At 34.9% G+C, this 25,947-nt stretch overlaps 2 protein-coding genes, 1 non-coding gene and 1 pseudogene across 3 annotated transcripts; 3 read left to right on the forward strand and 1 right to left on the reverse strand.

Moving 5' to 3' along the window:
- On the reverse strand, positions 1-72 carry TRNAG-UCC. The gene has a single exon. It is a non-coding gene; the product is annotated as a tRNA-Gly (tRNA).
- Positions 73-923: 851 nt separating this feature from the next.
- Positions 924-3,408, forward strand: LOC120179614 (annotated as a pseudogene).
- A 15,439-nt stretch (positions 3,409-18,847) lies between these two features.
- LOC120180211 (transcription factor DIVARICATA-like) lies at positions 18,848-23,484 on the forward strand. Its single transcript, XM_039185592.1, has 3 exons — positions 18,848-18,875; positions 21,392-22,177; positions 22,356-23,484. Exons 2-3 carry the CDS (start codon positions 21,825-21,827, stop codon positions 22,846-22,848), a joined length of 846 nt encoding a protein of 281 aa, XP_039041523.1. The 5' UTR covers positions 18,848-18,875; positions 21,392-21,824; the 3' UTR covers positions 22,849-23,484.
- On the forward strand, positions 19,935-20,685 carry LOC120181083 (uncharacterized mitochondrial protein AtMg00810-like). The gene is made up of 2 exons (XM_039186299.1): positions 19,935-19,947; positions 20,066-20,685. Exons 1-2 carry the CDS (start codon positions 19,935-19,937, stop codon positions 20,683-20,685), a joined length of 633 nt encoding a protein of 210 aa, XP_039042230.1.
- Positions 23,485-25,947: the final 2,463 nt, after the last annotated feature.

The raw sequence follows: 25,947 nt of genomic DNA on the forward strand, positions 1-25,947 counted from the left end.
TGCGTTTGCCGGGAGTCAAACCCGGATCTATTGCTTGGAAGGCAATTATCCTAACTGTTGGACTACAAACGCTTGCTTGGTAATCCTATTATGCTTATATTATATCTATTTATGAATTATGGCCTATTTGAAAACTAAAGCATTTTGTTTACAATTTCTTGACAAATTAAAGCAAATGACAACGATAAACTATCGATTTGGAACATTTGACTTGAAGAGACTATATAAGGGGGATATTCTGCAATTCTTCTTTAAGTAGGTGAGAATAATTTATAGTTGTTTCAACAAGTCATCTTATATAATCACTCAATGAAAAATTTCAATCAGACAATTAACTAAATAATAAAAATTCGAGATCAAAGAAGGTGAGAAAAAGTTTATGGGTTAAAATGACTTGTTTTTTTTTAATTGAGGGTGAAAGATAATATTAGACCAAAAAAAAATTAGTGCTAAATGAGTTAAGCATAGCTAATCCAACTAGAATTAGTGAGATTTATGTTATACTAATCAGCCAATCAAATGCTCAAAACATAAACTTAAATATTGTACACTTGGTTAAAATATAAAGCAAGATTGTCTCATTGCTTCTTGTTCATGTCATTATTCATGACCTTGTTGGGTTTGGAAACCTATCAACATTGTGGTAGACATAAGGTGTACTTTACCCTATACATTTAGACCAACCTCCCCCATGGCTGACCATTAAAAAATGGCATTAGGAGCTCCCAACTAGCTTAGCTTCTAAATGTGTTTTAGTTTGATAGATAACTACTTTGTGTGATACTCAAGAAATCTTCCATATATATCCTCTGATTTTATACATTACCGCCCATTCCTTCTCAAGTATTCTCCATTTCCACCAAACCAAGTAAAACGACTTGGCAGCAGAGGCTCTCCAATACCTACTTTTTGCCTCTTTATATACGTTTGAGTTGGTCTTGAGAAAGTGTACACCGATCGAGAAAGAGCCCGAATTTGGGATTGGCATTGAGTGAAAATTAGAGACAATTATTGGAGATGGCAGCTTGGGTTGTTAGAATTCTTGTGCTTTTAGCTTGTTTATGGTTTCCAGTATCAGTAGAGAGCATGGTTCGGCACTACAAGTTCAATGTAAGTTCAATTTTATTTGCTGAATGGTACATATTTCAGGTTTGTCAACTTTACTCACTTTTTTTAACATGTTATATATTTCTACATTGCATCTTCATGAACGTTTTGCTCTTCCACCGTCGATTTTCTTCCTTCCCCTTTGTTTTTATGGGCCTTAACTTGCAAATTTTAGAATTTCCAAGCAATGCATAACTTTTACAAAAAGAACCGATGTTGTTTTTGTAAAAATGTGCAGGTTGTGCTGAAAAATACAACAAGATTGTGCTCAACCAAGCCTATTGTCACCGTCGACGGACGCTACCCTGGCCCTACTTTAGTTGCTAGAGAGGATGACACCATTCTTGTCAAAGTGGTTAACCATGTCAAATACAATGTCTCTATCCACTGGTAATAATTCTAATTCCCCATCATTGATCAGTTTCTTAGGATCAATAGCTTTATCCATGGATTCTGATTTTGGTTGCAGGCATGGGATTAGGCAATTACGTACAGGTTGGGCAGATGGACCGGCATATATAACCCAGTGCCCGATTCAACCAGGGCAGAGCTACGTTTACAACTTCACATTGACCGGCCAAAGAGGCACCCTTTGGTGGCACGCTCATATTCTATGGCTGAGAGCCACCGTCCACGGTGCAATCGTTATCTTGCCCAAGCGTGGTGTTCCTTATCCTTTCCCTAAACCCCACAAGGAAGAGATCGTTATCTTAGGTAATTAGGCACGATAAGAAACAGTGATAGTGTTACTTTCATAAATAAAACTCCTTTCCTTCTTTTGTTTGTAGGTGAATGGTGGAAATCAGATGTTGAAGCCGTCATTAATGAAGCTTTGAAATCTGGTTTAGCCCCAAATGTCTCTGATTCGCACACCATCAATGGCCACCCAGGATCTAGCCCAAGCTGCTCTTCAAAGGGTAAAAACAAAAATAAAGAACTATGTGCCACGAGATTTGCAAATTAACCAACACCTCAAGCTGAACCTTGCGCAATATTTCATTCAATTTGCAGGAGGATATAAATTGGCAGTTAAACCTGGGAAGACATACATGCTTCGAATAGTCAGCGCTGCGCTTAATGAAGAACTATTCTTTATGGTTGCCGGCCATCAGCTCACTGTCGTCGAAGTTGATGCCACATATGTGAAACCTTTTAAGACAGACACCGTTGTCATATCCCCAGGGCAGACCACAAATGTCCTCTTAACAACAAACCGTCGTGCCGGGAAGTACTTGGTCGTCGCGTCGCCTTTCATGGATGCACCCATTGTGGTCGACAATGTAACCGCCACGGCTACTTTACATTACTCCGGTACTCTTACGAGTACGGCCACTACTATAGTGTCACCCCCTCCTAAAAACGCTACCTTGGTGGCAACAAGCTTTACGAATGCACTTCGGAGCTTGAACTCTATGCAATATCCTGCTAATGTCCCTTTGAAGATCGACCATTCCCTTCTCTTCACCGTTGGCCTCGGCATCAACCCCTGTTCTACATGTGTCAATGGAAGCCGCGTCGTAGCTTCTATCAACAATGTTACGTTTGTTATGCCGAAAATGGCTCTACTTCAAGCCCATTTCTTCAACATTAATGGGGTTTTCACAAGTGATTTCCCTGGAAATCCTCCTGTCCCATTTAACTACACGAGCACACAACTAACAAACTTGGCGACCAAACGAGGGACGAAACTATACAGATTGGGTTATAACGACAGTGTGCAGCTGGTGTTGCAAGATACAGGGATGATTACCCAGAGAACCACCTCTTCATTTGCATGGATTCAATTTCTTTGAGGTTGGAAGGGGAGTGGGGAATTTTGACCCCAAAAAGGACGCTAAAAGCTTCAATCTCGTTGACCCTGTTGAGAGGAACACAATTGGAGTTCCATCTGGTGGGTGGACTGCAATAAGATTCAGGGCAGATAACCCAGGTAGGGATAGTCAAGGGTGTGATTTTTCAAGTGGAAAAAAAAGGCGTCCATAATTTGTTTGTTCTCTTGCAGGGGTTTGGTTCATGCATTGCCATCTGGAAGTGCATACGACTTGGGGGCTTAAAATGGCATTTGTTGTGGATAATGGCAAAGGACCAAATGAATCTCTTTTACCACCACCCAGTGACCTCCCCAAGTGCTAGGAAATAGCTTCAAAGAAACAAATGTCACTAAAGCGGGTGAAAGCTAAATCATTGCAAATAAGAGCAAAGCTTGCTCCAATGTCAATAAAAGACATTTGAAGATCCTCTTTTTCTTCTTTTTTTAATAAAAAAATCGGCCTACATGTTTGAGTAATGGAGTAGAGCAAGTGTGGAAGAGGATTCAAATGTTATTTGTATTTTACACATCCTGCTTGAAATGAAGATGAAGTGTTACCATTTTTTCCTTTTGATGTTATATTTGTCTACTGGTCTCAATGTTTGAGTTTGGTTTCTAAGACTTGGGGATAGCTCTCAAACCTCATGCCCATTAAAGGGAATGCCGGCTGCTCTGTACTAACTACAAAAGCTTTTTATGCTTTTTACTTGAAATGATAAATATTTCTTCAAAATAACTATCCACATTTCCATATCATGAAGAGGCGCATAACTTTATTACTTATTTTTTAAATAAATATTATTTTATTGCCAATTTTGATTAAAAAAATTATTTTAATATTTTTCTCATAATATTACATATATGAACATCATATTTGTTTTTAATGGGCGAAATCAAATTTTTCTTCGACCTATTTAATATAAAAATAAGTGGTTAATTTTTTCTTGCATATATTTTGGCTTAATATTACAAGATTGTCGTGACACATTAATTCCGTCATAAATGTTAACGGATTTTAAGTTAATTAGTGTAACTTTTTTATTATTTTAAAAAATGGTTAACTACATGAAAAATCACTTATGTTTAATTTTGTCCACATTTAGTCACTGATTTCAAAAAACATAAGATATTATCACTTTCGTTTAATTAAGATATGGTTACTTTCGTTTTTATTTAATTAAGATGTGGTCACCTTGAGTTAACTATCCTTAACAGCAGTTAAATATTTTGATATAATCACATATTTGACCCATGTTATTTACATATTCTCTCAATTTAGTCATACTTGTAATAAATTAAAATAAATTTAATCATATTTTACAACTCGAAGTTGGCTTAGAATTTTTCCGAGTCTAATCGAGTCAAATTTTTGAGTTTCTGTTTAAATTTAATTATAAATATTTATAATATTGTGATATTATTTGATTCCAAATTAAATGATCTTTTATAACCATATACAATACATGTGTATTTCTTCATATTTTTTTTCCATATGTGATATACATTTATGATACAATGTGGAGGGACTCAACTCAAACTTGAAAATCAATCCACTAATTACTAAACTTTTTGAGTTATTCGAGTTGTATTTTACAACTCGGTTTGAACTGAAAAACTTTTTCGAGTCGAGTCGGGTTTATGAAAATTACAACTCACAGTTAATTCGAGTCAAGTTTTCAAGAGTTGAGTCGAAAAAATTGGTTCTTCGAGTCGAGTCGAATTTCGCTCACCCCTAATGCCATGTGTCACCGTTTAGTTGGAGGATTAACTTTCATAAACCCGACTCGACTCGAAAAAGTTTCAAGTTCAAACCGAGTTATAAAACACAATTCGAATAACTTGAAAATTTCAGTAATTAGTGGATTGATCTTCAAGTTTGAGTTAAGTCTCTCAACTTTGTATCATAAATGTATATCATATATGAAGAAATATGAAGAAATACACATGTATTGTATATGATTATAAAAGATCATTTAAATTGGAATAAAATAATATCATAATATTATAAATATTTATAATTAAATTTAAACAGAAACTCAAAAATTTGACTCGGCTTGACTCGAAAAAATTCGAGTCAACAATAGGAATCAAATATGTAATTATAAAATATTATTAAATATTATTAAATTTATTTTAATTTATTAAAAGTAGGACTAAATTGAGAGAATATGTAAACAATAGGAATCAAATATGTAATTATATCAAAATATTTAACTGCTGTTAACGATAGTAAACTCAAGGTGACCACCTCTTAATTAAATAAAAACGAAATTGACCATATCTTAATTAAATGAAAGTAATAATATCTTATGTTTTTTTGAAATCAGTTACTAAAAGTGGACAAAATATAAACTTAAGTGATTTTTCAAGTAGTTAACCCTTTTTTAAAACAATAAAAAATTTACACTAATTAACTTAAGGGTAAAGTATAGTAATGGTCACTGAACATTTCTGAAGCTTGCATTTAGGTCCCCCAACATTTAAAACTTGCAATACAGTCCCCCAACATTTATTCCGTTTGCAATATGGTCCCCCAACTTAAACCACAGTTAGAAAATTAGGATAAATTATATAAATGGTCATTGAACTTTTCAGTCACTTGAATTTAGGTCCCCCAACTTTTAAAACTTGCAAAACAGTCATCAATTTCATTCTAAACCCCAATTTCCAAATAATTCAATTTTATTCTAAACCCTAAATTCCAAAATACTTAAATTAAATTCAATTATGTCAAATTTATTATTATTTAATTTCATCTTATTTCATGTGATACGTATTTTTTATATAAATATAATAGTATAATTCTTATTGTTGAAGAAATTTTTTAATTAAAAAAAGTAGTTAGGATATAGAAGAGGTTGAAAATAATTCAAATTTTAAATTTATAAAATATTTTGACGTATAAATAAAGTGTAAACTACTCGGTTGACAACTTAACTATCTAGCCCTTTTACTTTTGTCATCGATCTTTTAAATTATCAATCATACCACATAATTATTTAACTGTTTCAACTAAGCCACTAGTCGTTACCAATTGATAAAAATGATGATGTGGCAGTTAAAAGGAATTTGTATTATTATACATTCAGTCTTTATTATTATATAATCAATTTGGTCCTAAATTAAATAAAATTTAATAAATTAATCATTTAATTAGGATCTGACATGTGTTAGCACATGATCATGACACGTGTCATTGGTGACACATGTTACCACCTAATTATTTATATATGCTATCAATTTGGTCCTAAATTAAATAAAATTTAATAAATTAATCATTTAATCAGGATCTGACATGTGTTAACACATGATCATGATATGTGTTATTGGTGACACATGTCACCTCCTAATTAGAAGAAAATTAAGTTACAAAGAAGTAAAATTTGGGTCTTGGGCAAACTCAAACCTGAGTCACGCAAATGAAAGATACAGGGTGGAGCCACTAAGCTAACACCATCGTTGTGTTAAGAGATATACAATAATACATATACTAATAGTATGATCAATGCCAGAAAAAAAAGAATATAATGTAAAATGGAAATAATGAGATTTGAACTTCGGCAAAAAATTTGAAAGCAATAAATGATGGGAAAATATATTTTTACAATAAAAAATATTATATTTGATAAATTGTTTGATAGATTTAATATTTTTTAAATATTAGTTGATACAATATTTTAAAAGAATAAATTTAAGATTTATATTTTTAAACTAAATTTAATAATTATATTTTCATATTTATAATTCATGATTATATATAATCTTAAGTTGAGTATTTCTAATATAATTAATAATTTTAATTTCTTATTAAAAATAAAATATTCAAAAAATATAAATGATTCATACATTAATATATGAATATATTTTTTATTTATACATCTAAATATAAATATACATTTATATAAATATATTTTTATTCGTTGTGTCTGTGCCTTGAACTCTTTCTTCAAGCCTATATTACCTTAAATTGAAGTATTTTAGAATTTAATTGAAGTATTTTAGAATTTAGGGTTTAGAATAAAATTGAATTACTTTGGAAATTGAGGTTTAGAATGAAATTGATGACTGTTTTGCAAGTTTTAAAAGTTGGGGGACCTAAATTCAAGTGACTGAAAAGTTCAATGACCGTTTATATAATTTATCCTAATTTTCTAACTGTGGTTTAAGTTGGGAGACCATATTGCAAACGGAATAAATGTTGGGGGACTGTATTGCAAGTTTTAAATGTTGGGGAACCTAAATGCAAGCTTCAGAAATGTTCAGTGACCATTACTATACTTTACCCTTAACTTAAAATCCGTTAACATTTATGACGGAATTCATGTGTGACGACAATCTTGTTTAGTTCATTGAATTACTGTTGATGACGGAATCAATTTCTTTTTGGGAAAATGGTTGCAGTTGAAAGAACACCAAACAGAGCACCTAAAAGACTATGTGTCCCTCCCTATAACAGACTATAATTATTATTTTCCATAATCAAGGATAGGGACAGTTTGATTTCAACCAACAATGTCGTCGCACACAATTGTATTCAGTTTTAAATTACAAACTAAATTATATAAATATACTCGTCAAACTTTTAGGGTACTCGTATTTTAATTATTAAATTTTTAAAATTTACAATACATTCGTTAAATTGTTAATTCATTTTTATTATGATCATTGTAATTAAAAAATATTAACTTAACACGTCAAAATTATTTTCTCATCTAAAAAACCCTATAATGATTTTGTTAAAATCATCAAAAATGAATGCCAGTATCAATTTTAATAAACTCTAGATCGAAAAGTATGTTCATTGCTCTAACTGGACAATATTAACCAACTTTTGCACCTATGAATGGCAGAACGACCCGAACCCGACCGGAAACCCGAAACCCGGCTAAGTTTGAGTCGGGTCGAATTTGAATAATATCGGGTCGGGCTGAATATCGGAGTAAAATTCGAAGATTTTTTCGTGTTCGGGTTAAGGTATCCCTGCCCCGATTATATATATATATATAATATTTTATATTTTTATATTAATTATATATAATACAAACAAAATATTTCAAAAATCGGGTTTGGGTTTAAATACAATATTTCGGGTCGGGGTTGGGATAAAAAAAATTTCCGACAGAACGTCCCGATAAAAATTCCGACGGGAAAGAGGGCGGGGACGGGGAGCAAAACCCGCCCCGAACCCACCCGTTGCCATTTCTATTTGCACCCAAAATCCGTAAATATATGCAAAAATCTTATGTACCCAAGAGAAGCTTAGAAAACTAAAGTGGTAGACAATAGCAACATGAGATCATTTTAAATATTGTATCTCATTAAAAAGATGAGTCGAAGATCGGAAACTGCAGGGCGTATCTAGGCCTAGCCTACCTAGGCCGTGGCCCCCATGCCAAAAAAGGGTAAACTATTTATTTATCACTTATTTATTATTTAGTTTCTGTTTTGGTTACTCAATTATCATTTATTTTAAATTATACTTAATGTTATATTTTGGTTCTATTTCAGTCATTCGTCTTTAAAAGTTTAACGGTGATGTTAATGTATCATCACAAGATAATGACATGTCATAATTAAAAAAGAGAAAATAACCTCATTAATCAAAAATGTCTTATAATATACGATTTTAACCAACTTTTTTGGATTTGCCAAAATGACCAACTAATCGCAATGCGATCGATAATTCGCAACGCGATCTCCGGTATCACAAATCAGTTTCCAGATTCGCAACGCAAACTTCGATTATCGCAACGCGAACTTGGACTATCGCAATGCGAACTTGGACTATCGCAATGCGAATATGTAAATCGCAATGCGATAGTCGACTATCGCAATGCGAACTTGGACTATCGCAATGTGAACTTCGACTATCGTATTGCGATTTACATATTCGCATTGCGATAGTCGAAGTTCGCATTGCGATAGTCGACTATCGCATTGTGAACTTGGACTATCGCAATGCGAACTTCGACTATCGCATTGCGATTTACATATTCGCATTGCGATAGTCGAAGTTCACATTGAGATAGTCCAAAATCGCAACGACTGGTGGTATTGCATTTGTTTCTTAAGAATTTTCTCTAAAAAGATAGTATTCGACCACGACCACGACCACGACCACGACACGACACGACACGACCCTACCCGAGACGAGACGGACGACGGCGGCAGTGGCGCGCGAGAGTCCCCCTTGTTCTCTATCACTCAACAAAGAAGTGGGAAAGCCAAGCCTTAAATACCATTCCCAATAGTGTTTCCATTACTATGTGGGATTGAACATTACCAACACTTGTTTCCAATATAATGTGATTATTCAGGAAACAATTAACAATCATGCACCTTAAAACAACTGAATCAGCAACCAATTGCATTAGTATTATACGATTAAATATGTCATAATTAAATGTCAATCTACAATCAATCGCGATTATTGCAATTTTAAGCAAAACATTAAAAAATAATATCACTATTTAAGGCTCAATCCCACATAGTATTAAGAACAAGTGTTGGTAATGCTCAATCCCACATAGTATTGGAAATACTATTGGGAATGGTATTTAAGGCTTGGCTTTCCCACTTCCTTGTTGAGTGATAGAGAACAAGGGGGACTCTCGCGCGCCGCCGCTGTCCGTCTCGTCTCGGGTCGGGTCGTGGTCGTGGTCGTGGTAATACATGTCTTCGACACGTCCGCGCGAATACTATTTTTTTAGAGAAAATTATTAAGAAACAAATGCAATACCGTCGTTGCGATTTTGGACTATCGTAACGAATTTGGAATAAATCGCAACACGAACTTCGACTATCGCAACGAACTTGGAATAAATCGCAACGCGAACTTGGACTATCGCAATGCGAATATGTAAATCGCAATGCGATAGTCGAAGTTCGCGTTGCGAATCTGGAAACTGATTTGCGATACCGGAGATCGCGTTGCGAATTATCGATCGCATTGCGATTTAGTTGGTCATTTTGGCAAATCCAAAAAAAAATTGGTTAAATCGTATATTATAAGGCATTTTTGGTCACTGAGGTTATTTTCTCATTAAAAAATAGTTAAAAAATATCTTATTAACGTCATTCTTATTTTTTGAACACTAGGCGATCAAAATAGAATCAAATCGTAAGCTTAACTATGATATTGAAAAAAAAAATAATTAAGTGATCAAAACATAAATTAAATAATATGTGGGGTGACCAAATAGTTAGTTTACCCTAAATAAAAAATATGTATGAATTATGATAAGAAAATTATATTAGTCCAATTAATGTATTTTTCAAGATATATATATATATATATATATATATATATATAATTGTTATTATATTTTTAAATTAAAAATATATATGAATGATTTTAGATAAAAAAAAATTATTATGTTTATTTTGATCCGACCTACAAATTGGAAAACTAAGAAATTTATTATGTTTATGTTCATCTGTTTTATGTAACTTCTAAATAACTACATACTCCATATTTACATGTAGGAAAGAGGTGAAGACACACCTTGAAAAAAATACGATGGATGGATCTTATTAACCGGGACCAAGAATAACGTGGTGAATCGAGTAAATCTAATAATTTTTCCAAACCAAGACATGATCTTTTCTATAGTAGCATTTAACAACATTGTACTCTCAAATGGTAAACGATAATATATGAACTATATTTTTACAAATAAATGTTGGATTAAAATTTATAATTATGGGCACATATGTTTAATGTACAATGTTATCACAAAGTAAGACACAAAATTAAGTGACTAATTATGTTACCTGTGTCATAGGTATTAAAGTATAGTGGAATTAAAGTGTAATTGCCATAAATTGTATTTATAATTTGATGATGAACATCATTATAAATACTTAATAGATTAATTCAATATTCACTATATTTAAAGAGATAGTGATACTCAAAAATAAGATTAACTTGTATTGTTTTATCCTTACAAGAGAAAACATATATTTTTGAAAGATCATAACCAAATAAAAATTCAAAGATTGTAAGTCATCAATTAGTTTAAGTATGTTTCTATATATAATATTTGTTCTCGATGATTTGATACATTCAAATCTGAATTTTGGTTTAACGTCCATTAAATTTTAATTTTAACAATAGAAGTATAATTATGAAGATCTGATAGTAAAAATATTTACTTTCAAATCGGAGTATGGGTCTGATCATGACTTTTCCTTATTATTATTCATCCATATATTAAATAATATATTACCAAAAGCATATGCTTGGTCAGAAAACACTAATGTGTCCTCCTATTTTCTCGGAACTCTCTTCCAGCCTTCGTAAATCTCCCATTCCACCATCAAATGATAGTCGTTTCATCAAGAACTCCCGACGGATCGGAGCCAAGCCACCAGACAACCCCCTTGAACCCTCAATCCCTTTCGACAATCAAGGATAAACAATCAAGGATTAGACTCAACCTTGAATCTGTCCCTACCAATGATGAGCCGATTGCAAATACGAATAACTCAGGACCTTCCACTATGGAAGGGATTGAGACTGGTTGCCCCTCCTGCTAATCCCGTTTCTCCAGCCGTGACATATAAGGATACCCTAATAGGACATAAGTCCTTAGATATGCTATAGGCTATGGAAGAGCCAATCTTCGATGAGGAAGAAATCGAATTGTTTGATGGAGATGTCACTCGCTTTATGATCGATGGCATTATTATATGGATCCCCCCGAGTCTAGGATCTAGCCGCTAAGAGCCTTGATTGGACGATAGCTGTCAAACTGTTAGGTCAAAAATCAGTTACACCACTCTCCGAAACAAAATCTATGAGCTATAGAAGTCTTCCCAACCTATCAGAGTCATGGACGTCGAGAATGATTATTTCTTAATCACCTTTCGCACGCAGTCGAATTTCCTCGAAGTCATAACTGAAGGATCTTGGATGATTTTCAGACATTAGCTGACTGTGGAGCCTTGGACAGTCGACTTCTCCACATCGTAATTAAACCCAAAGAAAACCTCTTCTTGGATCTGACTCCCAGGCCTACATACAACCCTTTACAACCTCAACCTCCTAATTGAAAATTGGGGAGTGTATCGAACCGGTGTTAAAAATAGACTTCCAAATTGAGAACGGTCGTTGTGGTCGGTTTGTGCGCATGGATGTTCGACTGGATATTGGTTAACGACCCATCTCTAAAATGTTGATTAACGATCGTCTGCAACCTATTGAATATGAGGATATTCCTACCATTTGTTTCGAGTGTGGAAAGTATTGAATATGATGATGCAACTCTCCAAAGCGAAGCTATTGCTTACTCTAGGAATTTTTATGTCGCTTCCCCAGAAATGAGTGTTCCTTTTCCCCTCTCAGGTGCCTTCCCCCATGACCAAAAATGACAAGAACTTTGGCCTCCATGTCGGATGACGATGAAATTAGAGCGGCTTTCTTTGACATGGCCCCTTCAAATCCCCAGATCCCGATGGTCTCCATGCAGGATTCTTCCAGAAGCAACGAGTAATAGTTGGTTCTGATGTTCGTTGTATGATCAAAGATGTCTTTAATGGTAACTCGATTGAAGACAACCTTAATCAAACTACCCTCGTCCTTATTCCCAAAGTGCCTACTCCCTAATCTATGACAGACTTTCGCCCCATCAGCTTATGTTCGATTTTATACAAGATTATCTCCAAATCATCGTTTGAAGGCTCAAGCCCATCATGCCTCGACTTATCCAGCTGACCCAGACTAGTTTCATTGTTGGGCGGTCAATAACGGAGAATATTATTCTCAATCAAGAGATCATCCACTCTATGCGTAATAAAAAATAAAGCAAGGATGGATGACCGTCAAGATTGATCTAGAGAAGGCTTTTGATAGAGCCAGTTGGGATTTCATTCGAGACACTCTTCTCGATGCGATCATCTCTTTATCGCTTATTCAAACCATCATTAATTGTGTTACTTCTTCCACTATGCAGATCCAATGGAATGACTCTCTCACGACTTCTTTCAAACCGAAATGGGTGATTCATCAGAGTGATCCACTCTTCCCCTATATCTTCGTTCTTATAATGGAACAACTCAGACAACGTATAAATAGCTTAGTCTCCTCGGGTTCATGGTCTCCCTTCTATAAGGCACACAATGGTATTATGATCTCCTACTTATTTTTTTGCTGACGACCTCGTCATTTACAATAAAGCTGATTTTACTCAAGCCCTACTTATGGCCTCAACGCTTGATGAGTTTGGTTCGACTTCTGGTAACCGGGTAAATGCTTGAAAAACTAATATTTACTTTTTTCCAAATACGAACCAACCCTATTGTACAACAGTCTATTTGTAACCTTCTAGGCTTTCATCAAGTGAACACCCTTGGTAATTATTTTGGTGTACCGGTTCTCCACAGATGTGTCTATATCTCTGACTATGACTTCATGTTAGACTAAATGAAGTATAGACTTAATAGGTGGACTGCTCAAATCTTATCTTTGGCTGGCAAAATAACTCTTCCTAAATCTGTGTTAGCTGCAATCCCAGTTTATTACATGCAGACTTCTTGCCTCCCTGTTGGTATCTGTAATGAGAATGTCAAGCTCATTCGTCAGTTCATTTAGGGCTCATCTGTCGCAAACCGAAAAATCTCTCTTGTCAACTGGTCCACCCTTTACACTCATAACATTGTTTTTTTATGGAAGCTCTGTCATGCCCTCATTAGCCGACCCATTGATTTATGGGTTATGGCCCTGCACCAGAAATATCAAATGGAAGCCATTTGTCCCATGTTTATCTTCCCAAGCATGCTCCTCCCTTTGGAGAGCAATGTCTCACGCCTGAGAGCAGTTTCGTCTCCAACTCTTATGGCTCCCGGGCAATTACCGAGACTTTCACTTGCTTGATGATTCTTGAATCCCAACTCTTGGCCCTCTGCGCGATCATGTGCTACCCACCCAAAATGCCACTGCCCATCTTAGCTTAGAGAATGCAGTCCATTCAAAAGATGTTTTTTACAGACAACATCATACCCACATCATGGGTATTCCCCTGTTATGTGAATGATGCCGATAAATGTGTCTGGAAATGAGACCCCTTTACAATTTGAAAACGAGTGTTGCTTATTCTAAATTGGTTGAAGAAAGCTGGCTGGGGCGACAGTAATCCCCTTTGGGATCGAAATTGGTCCCTCCATGTTCCTTATCATATTCGAGTCTTTCTTTGACTTGTGCTTCAAGAGCGTATCATGACCAATCAGGAACGTGTCCGACGTGGTATGGAAGATAATCCCATGTGTACTCTCAACTACTCCCACGTTGAATTGAGTTTACACGTTCTTCGTGACTGTTATGTAGTGCAAGAAATGTGGAGAAATATCCTGCCTCAAACGTCACTGGGTTACTAAACTCATTTGGATCCCTCGAGAAGGCAACATGGTCGTCGATGGAATGGCCACGCTTGAAGCTCCAAGGAATTTTCAGCTGCATGTTTTTACTTTTTCCCACTACCCCTATCTCCTTGCCGCCCCTCGTGGAAAGAGATTCTTCTGGTCCGCCCTATACCAGATTTAAAGTAATTAGATAAGGCGCTTGCCTCCTTTCCATTCAAAATAAAATTAATTATATTTTATATGTTTTTTAAAATACTAATCATATTATGATTTTTAAAAATTATTATTTGAATTATTTTTAACCTTCCAATTTCAATTGACTTCGAATCAAATTTTCAAGAAAAGACTAAGAATAGAATTTGACTTAGTGATTGGGTGTTAGATTTTCTCTTTTGACTATCTAAATTTAAGTCTCAATAATTGCGTATTTTAATATATTAAATTTAAATTAATAAAAAAATGGTATATGCCATCATTTAATTAGAGGAAAATATTAAATAAAAATTATTAAATTAATCATATATGTATATTGCTAACATGGCAAAAAAAAAAAATCATTTTGTCAATACTAACTCCTTGCATACGTGACACTGTCATATTAGTGTATAATGTCATGTGGGTTTATCACGTGATCTCAAGGCATCGGTGTGAGTTGATTGCGTTTAGTACATAAACTATTAGTTTTGGTCAATTTTAGTACTAATTTTTAAAATTTTCAAAACCATACCTAACGCTTAATTTTTATTTTGTTTTAGTACATCACTGATAAAATCTTAATAGGTAATTTGCATGTGGCACATTTTCTATGTGTAAATCGCATCATTCATCACTAAACTATTTTCGTACTAAAGTTTAATTTTTTTAATTTAATCACTTAACTTTCAAATCACTCTAACTTTAAAATAATAATAAATGTTATGTAGCAAAAGTTATTAATAAAATAAATTAGAATGATTAAAATAAGAGTAATTTGAAAGTTGAGTAGTTAAATTGAAAAGTTTTAAACTTTAGTACTAAAATATGAGTGAAAAATAGTTGAATGATGAATGATGTAATTTATCCATAAAAAATACAGTGCCATTAAGTTTTTAATGATAAGGTAATAAAACAAAACAAAAACTAAACTAAACATTAGATATAATTTTAAAAAAATTAAAAGTTTAGATACTAAATCAAATAAAAAACTGATAATTTATGTACTAAACACATAATTTACCCAAAAAACAATAAAAAAAAAAGTGACTATTTATTGAAGGTTAAGATTTATTTTATCATTTGCCTAGTTAAACGAGAACTAACATCTCCTTCCTAGCACTTCAGGCTACTCCACTTCACGTCTCCTCCAGTGAAGTCTCCAACTTGCTTTACGCTGATGCTCGAAATCTTCACCAAGTCAGTAACTTGTAGTGTTTAGCCATTAGGTCCTTTCTATTAAAAAAAATGAGAATTACCATCATCATCATAACATTATAATAAATTATATTTAAATTTTAAATAAAAATTCGAATAAATATATTAGATTTGACAATATTCAAAATTCATAAATTCAGTCAAACTGAAAATTTTCAGGTAGTACTTGGATTAACTCAAATATTTCATTGGGCACAATTAAATACAAAAACTTTTTTAACCTACTACGTGTATCCAGATCATTGGTTCAACCGTGACCAAGGCTACTTATGGGTGGGGCTACCATTATGGTCCTGATAGGCCAACATTTAATACCGCGTGCCGGGATCAGATCGGGACTCAGTTTTTCGTCCTCCTTGAGATCGTAACCTGCACAATTATTAGGGTGACTGCCCAATCATAGAGTTGTAACCGTCCGAGGGCCCCACTAAATCAAGTTGTCCGCATGTAATTGTACCGTTGATCCGGGCCGTCCTTTTGGCGGCTACCCCATTTCAAGCTGACCGTATCCCCCACTGCCCCTTTTCTCCTCCAATAACCTTTTCTCATTTCTCCGCTTCTTCTCTCTCTTCCCAAACATTTTAACACATTCATCGTTTAGTCGTTAAAAGTAGAAAGTTTGTTATTTCTGATTTAAGTTGTAATTAATTAACAGTTAGTTAGTTAGTTAGACTGAATTTGTATATATATTTGTATTGAATTGATACACAATATGATTGTAAAGCATTAATCATTATAAAATTTTAACATGATATCAGTTTACAGGCTTTCCATTTTTGGGTTCTCTGTTTGGCCCATCTTTTGCTGAGCACTGAGGCCCGCTTTCTTGCTTCAATCACTTTCTCCCAAATCAGATTCACCCCTTTTTTGCCCATCGTTTACTAGGGTTCATGGTTTTCCCCATCGATTTCAATCACCCCTTATTTTTGCACCCTTCAGATACACCTGGCATCCAATTGGTCTCGCATAAACTCACGGGCTACAAAAACTATGTTATTTAGAGTAGATCAATGCGTATTGAGCTCCTCGCCAAGAATAAGCTTGGTTCGTGGATGGAACCTGTCGAAGAGAGGATTATGACAAACCGTTGCAGCCTCAGTGGGAACGATGCAATGCTTGTGCTCTGTGGATTTTGAACTCTGTAAGTCAAGATCTGTCAGCTGGTATCGTCTTTGCTCGAATGTAGTGGATGTTTGGAGAGATCTCAAGGAAAGGTTTGATAAAGTTGACGGTGCCAGAGTTTTTTTTTCTGCATCGTTCGATTGCTACACTTATTCAAGGTGACTCTTCAATCTCGATGTATTTACGTCTCAAGCTTTTGTGGGACGAATACACAACTCTTGTCCCTTATTCTTTCTGTGAGTGTGAGGCTGCACGGCAGAATTCTGATCATGGCACAACAATGACTTTTTCAGTTCTGAGGGTCTTAATGAAACTTACTCTGCCATTCAAAGCCAAATTCTCATTATAAAGCCACTTGCCACTGTTAATCAGGCGTATTCATGATCATTCAGGAGGAGTCTCACCGGATTCAGCTAAATAGTGCACCCATCGAATTCTCTGTAATGTTCTCGGCTATTTTAAAGGGAGTGATCGAAGGCGATTTACTGGCACTGTGAGTATTGCAAGGTCAAAGGCCATAGTCGCGATCGCTGTTATCGCCTTATCGGTTTTCCGCCGGATTTCAAGTTCAGTCGAAAGAAGACTCCTCAAGCTGCCATGGCAGTTACTTCGGGCACACCGTGATGGAGAGACTAAAACTGGATCGATGGTTCCTTCTTCTATTTCGACTGTACCTGCGTTTACTTCTGAGCAGTACAATCAAATTCTCAGTTTGTTGAGTAAGAACCCAGCTCCAGATTCCAGTGTGAATCTTGCAGGTACTGTTAATTATGGTTTACCTGCTTCTAATGGCTTGTGCGTTCGCTGGATTATATATACTGGTGCCACTGACCATATTTTATATGTTTTCAAGGGTTTGCAATTTCTTGTTTCATGCTCTTCCCCTCGTTATGTTCATCTACCAAATGGCCAAATTGAACTAGTATCACATATAGGTTCTCATAGGTTAACCTCTGATTTAGTTCTTTTAGTGTATTGTTTGTCCCTAGCTTCTCTCATAATATGATCTGTTTCTTGGCTTGCTAAAGATCATGATTGTATTGTTTCTTTCTATCCTGACATTTGCATCTTGCAGGATCTTTGCACTGGCATGATCAAGGGGATTGGTAGAAGATTTAATGGCCTTTATATTTTTGAGTCTAAAGGAGCTACTGGTTTGTTTCCTGATTCTTTAGTTCGTTCTGGGCATGTTGCTTCTGCTTGTTCTGTACCCATTGTTTCAATTTCTAATAAAACTGGTCTTTGGCATGCTAGATTTGGGCATGCTTTTGTTTCATCTATGCGCAAATTATCTCCTTATGTTTCTGATAAACTTGATTTAAATATTGTCCATTCTTGTGATATTTGTCCTTTAGCTAAACAAACCAGGCTGCCATTTCCTATTAGTCTTACCAGATCCTCAACACCCTTTGAATTAATTCATATAGACTTATGGGGTCCTTATAGGATTTCCACTCATAGTGGTCATAGATACTTTCTGACTATTGTTGATGATTGCACCAGAATGACTTGGGTTTACCTCTTAAGAGTTAAGAATGATGTTGTTTTGTTCCTTAAACAATTTATCTCCTTTGCTTCTACTCAGTTTTCTTCTGTCACTAAGATTGTTAGAAGTGACAATGGTACATAATTTTTCAACTCTCATTGTACTCCTTTTTTCTCAACTCTTGGTGTTTACATCAAAGTTCCTGTGTTCAAACTCCACAGCAAAATGGAATTGCATAAAGAAAGCATAGGCATCTTTTAGAAGTAGCTAGAGCTTTACGTTTTCAATCAAAAGTGCCAATTAAATTTTGGGGTGAATGTGTTTTAACAGCATGTTTCATCATAAACAGACTTCATTCTTGTTTTACAATGAAAAACTCCTTATGAATTGCTTTATCACAAACCCCCTGATTTGTCTATTCTTAGAGTTTTTGGTTGCTTGTGTTATGCCACTAATGTCAAACCAAATGATAAATTTGCACCTAGAGCCTTACCTTCTGTTCTAATGGGACACTCTAATACTAAAAAAGGGAATCTCTTGTTTGATCTCACTTCTAAAAAATTCTTTGTTAATAGGGATGTTGTTTTTCATAAGCAGATATTTTCATTTCATTTTCCTACTCAAACATAATATTTTTTCCTTCCGCTCCTTTCATTCCTGATTTTTAGTTTTTGGTTCTTTCTTTTGGTCAACAAACTACTCATATTGTCCCATCTGAACCTGCTTATTCTTCTACATCTGATTTTGGTCCATATTCTACATCTGCCACTGGGCAATCATCACAACAGTCAGTACCTTCAATAGATTCAGTAGCTCCAGTTTTGGTTAGGAAGTCTACTAGGGTTTCTAAACAACCCCAATGGTTGAATGATTTTGTTTGCAATTCTGTTTCAACCTCTACCTATCCTATTTCAAATTTTATTTCCTATGTTCATCTTCCTATTGCTACACAATCCTTTATTTCCTCTATTTCACATCCTGTTGAGCCTCACTTCTACCATGAGGCCATTCATCATCCTGAATGGGTAAAAGCTATGAAGGATGAAATTTTTGCCCTTGAAACAAATAAAACTTGGTCAGTTGTCCCTTTACCCAAGGGAAAAATTCCTATTGGATGCAAATGGGTTTATAAAGTTAAATACAATGCTGCTGGTGCTATAGAGAGATTTAAAGCTCGATTAGTGGCCAAGGGTTATAGTCAAAGAGAGGGTGTGGATTATGTGGATACCTTCTCACCAGTGGTCAAATTGGTTACTGTTCGATTTCTTCTTGCCATAGCTTCTGTTTATGATTGGCCTTTGTTTCAACTTGATGTGTATAATGCATTCTTGCAAGGTGATTTGTTTGATGAGGTAGATATGGAACATCCTCCTGGTTTTTGTAGTCAGGGAGAGAATAAGGTGTGTAGACTGCAAAAATCCCTTTATGGGTTGAAACAAGCATCCAGACAATGGAATTTGAAGTTAACTGAGGCTCTTTTAGGGGCTAGTTATGAACAAAGTAAGTTTGATTATTCTTTGTTCACAATGAAGAAGGATGATAAGATTGTAGTTTTGTTGATCTATGTTGATGATTTGTTGATCACTGGAAATGATAATTGTTTGATTGATGACTTAAAGGTCTTCTGAACAGAAATTTAAGATGAAAGATCTTGGTGAGTTAAAGTATTTTTGGGTCTCGGGTTTATGAGATCAAGAGAAGGAATTTTAATCAATCAGCGCAAGTATGCCTTTGAATTGATTGAGAAACAAGTGTAAGTGGTTCAAAACTAGCAAATACACCTCTTGAGCAAAATGCAAGGCTCACCACAACAGAGTATGATGAGTTGTGCACTAAAGGGAGTAATGGAGTTGATGACAAGTTGCTAGTAGACAAGAGTGATTTTCAAAGGCTCATTGGAAGGCTAATTTGCCTCACACATACCAGACCAGATATATGCTTTGCTGTACATCACTTAAGTCAGTTTATGCAACAACTAAAAGAATCTCATTTGCAATCAACATTGAGGATAGTGAGGTACATCAAAAGGAATCCTGGTCAAGGAATTCTGATGGATTCGAGTAGCAGATGTGAACTTAAGGCATTTTGTGATTCAAACTGGGCAGCATGTCTTAATTCAAGGAAGTCTGTTTCTGGTTTCTGCATTAAGCTTGGAAGTTCATTGATTTCATGGAAATCCTCTGTTTCTGGTTTCTGCATTAAGCTTGGAAGTTCGTTGATTTCATGGAAATCCAAGAAGCAAAATACTGTGGCCAGATCGTCTGCTGAAGCAGAATACAGAAGCATGGCAACTATTGCAGCAGAACTGACTTTGTTGAACGGCTTAGCCAATGTGCTCGTCAGATTGCAGCAAATCCAGTGTATCATGAACGATAAAGCACATAGAAATTGATTGTCACTTTGTGAGAGAAAAAAAATACAAGATGGACTCATCAAAACAGAATTTGTGCCTTCTTCAGAGCAATTGGCTGATTTGTTTACTAAGGCCTTAGAGTACAACATGAATATCTTGTATCCAAGTTAGGGGTAAAGGATGTCTTCTACCCACCAACTTGAGGGGGAGTGTTAGAAGTAGAAAGTTTGTTATTTCTGTTTTAAGTTGTAACTAATTAACAGTTAGTTAGTTAGGTTGAATTTGTATATATATTTGTATTAACATGATACACAATATGAATGTAAAGCATTATTCATTCTAAAATTTTAAAAGTAGTAGCTTTGCTTCTTTATTTGTTGAGCTCAGAGCTCTTTTTTCTTGTTATTTTTTCAAGGAAAAAAAAGAAGAAAACAACACATTTTTTCTCAGTTTCCGTCATTTTTCTACACAATTCAGTGTTATTTTTTCATTTCTTTAAAGTTTCCAAATTGGGTTTTTCATTTCCAGCCCTTTTTGTTTATTGGGTTCAGCTTAGTTTCTTGGATTCTGCTGTCAACTTCTCCTTTTCCCCCTAGATGGGTTATCGAGGAAGTTGAAGCTCAGTGTTAGTTGTTTCAGTTATTACTACTCTACAAAAGAGAATATATATATATATATATATATAATTATTTCCTCAGATATGTTATAAATATAGAGTTCCTATCCCTGTTTCATTTCAAAAAAGCTCTTTTACATTTTGTTCTGTTGTTAGTATCGAAAAGTTCACCAATTTAGATCTTAAATTGTGTGGATTTGTGGTGTTTGGTTTTCATTAGTGTTTTTACTTTGATAGTTACAGAACTTTATAGTTCTTCTTTGAAATTCTTTTTTTCTGAAAGTGGGTATTTTCCAGATTCCTCAAGGATTGCCTACACGCTTAAAAAAAGTATTCCGATTCCTTGCAAATGCTGCCTGATTTAAAGCTGATATTTTTCCTTTGATACCCTATAAGCTCTGCATTTTCCCAATAGTTTCTCCTTCTGTTTTAATTCTTATCGAATGCTCTAACGGGAATTCCATTCTTCGAGTGATCAATCTTCTAAACGATTAGTGACTTAGGAACTTGTTTGGATAAAACTTCCGTGTTTTGGCTGTTTTTGTCGGTTGAATTTGATGTTATGAAGTGGGAAATGGAAATTCTGTCGTCAGCATCTTATCTCTCCAGCACAAGTTGGTTTGCTGAAGAGAGTAAGAGCACGAAATGGACATCAGCAGAGAACAGGATGTTCGAGAATGCCTTGGCAGTATACGATAAAGATACGCAGGACCGATGGCGAAAAGTGGCTGCGATGATCCCGGGGAAGACAGTCGGAGATGTAATCACCTCTCCATTCACATTGGATTGGGTGAACAGCCATGGTTATGATGGATTGAAACATGCATATGGACTCGGTGGAAAGAGATCTTCATCAGGCAGGCCTGGAGATCATGAGAGGAAAAAAGGGGTTCCTTGGACAGAAGAGGAGCATAAGTAAGTTTAAATGGTGTTCACTTAAAATTTTGTAGTTATTTTATAATTGTGCTCTTTCTTTTATGATCTATATTATCTGTTTGTATCGGCATTACCTTCAGGTTAAGAAATTATTTTTGAAGATTTTAGTTGTTTGAGTAGTATAATTTGCTTTTGGTTTCTAATGGATTTTTAACAGATTGTTTCTAATGGGGGTAAAGAAGTATGGCAAAGGGGATTGGAGAAATATATCTCGCAATTTCGTTGTCACACGGACACCGACTCAGGTGGCTAGTCATGCGCAGAAGTATTTCATCAGGCAGCTTTCAGGAGGGAAGGATAAGAGAAGAGCTAGCATTCATGACATAACAACGGTCAATCTCAACGACATGAGAACTGCTTCTCCGGACAGTAGGGGTACTCCACCTGAGCTCCCTCAGCAGCCGAATTCGGCTTCCATGCCCAGAACACACTTTCGATGGAATCAGCCTTGCCGTGGGGCAACAATGGCTTTCAATTCAACAAAAGCAAGTATGCTAATGTCTTCTACTTATGGGGATCCCTCCTATGGATTGAAAAAGCAGGGGCAGAGTCTGCAAACTGCTGCTGCACATGAGTTCTATTTTGGACCTCAGAATTTGGTTTTTCAGATGCAATCAGCCGAACAATACCCTCAAGATCACCTATTCTGAGGTCCTCCTGCCAGTTTATTATTAATTTATTGTAGCTGTCTTTGTGCTTTTATGGTTTTATCATGTGTATATTATCAAGAACTTAAGTTTAGTTCATAGCATTAAAAACAAGAGGTGATAGGATTGAGTTTTGCTAGGAACTTGAGAGTACGAAATGTGAAACTCTGAGGGAAGATTCTTAAACATGGATTTCCCTCGTATTCAAGATTCTGTAGTTGAATCTGATTGTCCCTTGACCAAATTATTATGCTATTTGGTAATAGTGGTGAGCTTATCCTGATTGCATCGACATGCGGGGTCTGAATTACGGATTAAGCCGTCTTCAAGTTCAGGAATATGATTTGAAGCATAAGAGAAGAATACACAACTTTTTTACTATATTTGGCACTTAAGAAGGCTCAAAGATAAGATCAGATTGCACCATACATGCATCGGCGAGCATAAGAGAAGAATACACACGAGAAAGAGGCAATAGAATAAGCATCTACAACCGGAAGTTCAAAGTTTTAGACAGTTGTAAGCATGAACGAGTGGTGGTAATTTTCAGAAGTTCGTCAACCTAGCTGTAAACTTTTGGCAGTTCCATGTTGTAAATCCTAGTAATTTGAATCAAGACCAATAATTCCAAGTTTCAAAATTTGCTTCTATTGAAAAAGTTATAGTCTATAGGATGAAAGGCTTTGAAGCATCCCGCATGTAGGGTAAAGCCTCAACCATTATACAATGGCTGCGCCAGTACATTTTTGAACTGGTTTGGTTGGTTCTCAGTTCGTATTGGCTGAGTCACAGGGCATTTTGAGACTATTGAAGTAAACCCATTTTTCCAAATAACCCCAAAATGGCCTACTTGACTCTTCTTGACCTTCAAAACCATAGTCGAGGCTGACTCTGAAACCCACTAACTTGAGCATCATATTCTTCAATCCTCCCCTTTTTCTTCCTCGAGATCTTTGTTAAGAGATCCTCTTGTGAAAAAAGAAGATTCCTCCATGCAAGTATATATTATTGGTTACACTAACAGAATATAGCATTCAAAAGCAAGATTCAGGTTAGATTGCCCTGTTGATTTCCTCGTTTATTTATATAACTTTGAAGTAAAACTAAAACCCTTTTTAAAGTGTGTTTGTCCAAGATATCTTTTTCCTTTCAATCTTCTTAACTGGCTAGTCCATGATTTTGTGATTCTAAGTGCACGTCTGCAACCAACTTGATGAATATAATAAAGGGTTCCACTTGTTTTTATATCTTAAGCTCAATCTGTGAGCTCTTTAATGGGGACAAACTATTAAGCTTTTCATTGGATATGAAAAAGAGTTTATTTTTCCAAATTTTGTTTTGAAATTTATGAATGAGCTTTTGAGAACATGAAATTCTCTTTAGGGGGATTTTCATTGATCTTAAATTTCTTTCATAAAATGAGGGGATAAAAGGAATCTTCTCGTTAATTAAGTGCTGATTTGAACTAATCATTTGTATCATTTTTAATAAGACAAATTACAAATGATTATTAACTAATAAGAAACATAAAGTTCATTGAATTGAAGTAACACGTTTCATTCTTTTTTTTTTCTTCCTCTTCCTAAGCATTTCTTCTATGACCATATGATTATTTAACTTTACATTTTTCATTTTTCTTCTTCTCTCTGTGTGCACATTGATGCACCACACTGACATGCAGGGACTGGGTTTGGTCACATTTGTTGATTGCAGGTTTAATCATGTGAGTTGTGACTATTAATATGTAGGCCATTGCACCAACTTCTTGTGTGTCTTTGTATTTCGACTTTAAAGACAAATAATAAATACAAGGAGTTCTAATTTATTGGCTATTCCCATTCCTTCTTGTGCATTTTCTTAAGTTGTCTTCTATCTTTTTTCAATGATTTATACACTTAACTTTTGTAAGAATTTAAAAAGTTCTAATTAAAATATAAAAGTACTAGTAAAATTAGAATATAGATTTATTTAGTAAAAATCTAAAGTGAGACATAATTTATCTAAACAATCCTTAATTTATCCCAAAAAATTGAATAAAAAACCTATCCTACCACACAGAGTTGGTGGCATGTATATTCAGTCCCATATATGAAGCAAAGCAAACAGGGGAAAATGATCAATATGGTCATATCAAGTAGCTAGCCTATTGAAGGTATCTTGACAAAACTAGCCAGAATAGTCTAACAAAAAAGGCATCTGGGCAACTTTGTTCTTATTTTTTTTATCAGCATCTTAACAAGTTACGACCACATATATATTATGTCATAATATGACATTTTCGGTTATCTGACATTATTCTGATTCTGCTCTTAAGAAAACTAAAAAAAAATGATGTTTGTAACTGAAGCTCTTATCTGCAACTACATTGGGGGAAAGGGTAATTTCCATGTTGTTCTTCAATTCAGTGGCTTAAAGGTGATTTGAAATTGATCTAATTCTGGGGGTCGTTGGACACATTTCAAAGAAGAAAAGTATGCAATAATTAATGCAATCAAAATAATGCATAACTGTTTCAAGTGAAACAAATTTGAATACAACAATGTGTTTTCAGGGTATCTTTAGGACAGTATAAAATGATAAAGAAGAAATGACATATATATGCCATTCAGAACATTAGTCATTAGTATTATTTGATGGGGCCTGAGATTTTTGTTGATAATATGAGGGGGAGGGGGCATCAATTCTTGTCCCGATATTTCTTATTATTAGATAAGACTCAAAATACCCATTTCTTTGTTGGGGAAAACGGGTTATTTCTCACACGAACGTAGTTTTAAAATTGACCTAAAATGTCAAGATTAAAACCACCAAAGGTTGCACAGTGGATAAATATGTCAAACTATTGAATATTGAAACACAATGGAAAAGAACCGAATAAAAACAATAAAGGAGAGAACACATCAAATTTACGAGGTTCGACGAGAATATCGTCTACTCCTTGGGCACCACACCGGATGATAACTTCACTATATCGTCAATATTACAACAAATGGAATTCTTTAGAATTCCCAAAGTGGGAGAATGAAGAATACAAGAGGAAGAGAAAACTTGTTTTTGGGATGATTTCTAATGGAAATACTTAGGCCTATTTATAGTTGAGTT

Source organism: Hibiscus syriacus, unplaced genomic scaffold (genome assembly GCF_006381635.1).
Source record: "Hibiscus syriacus cultivar Baekdansim isolate YM2019G1 unplaced genomic scaffold, ASM638163v2 tig00003715_pilon, whole genome shotgun sequence".
Taxonomy (NCBI): Eukaryota; Viridiplantae; Streptophyta; class Magnoliopsida; order Malvales; family Malvaceae; genus Hibiscus; species Hibiscus syriacus.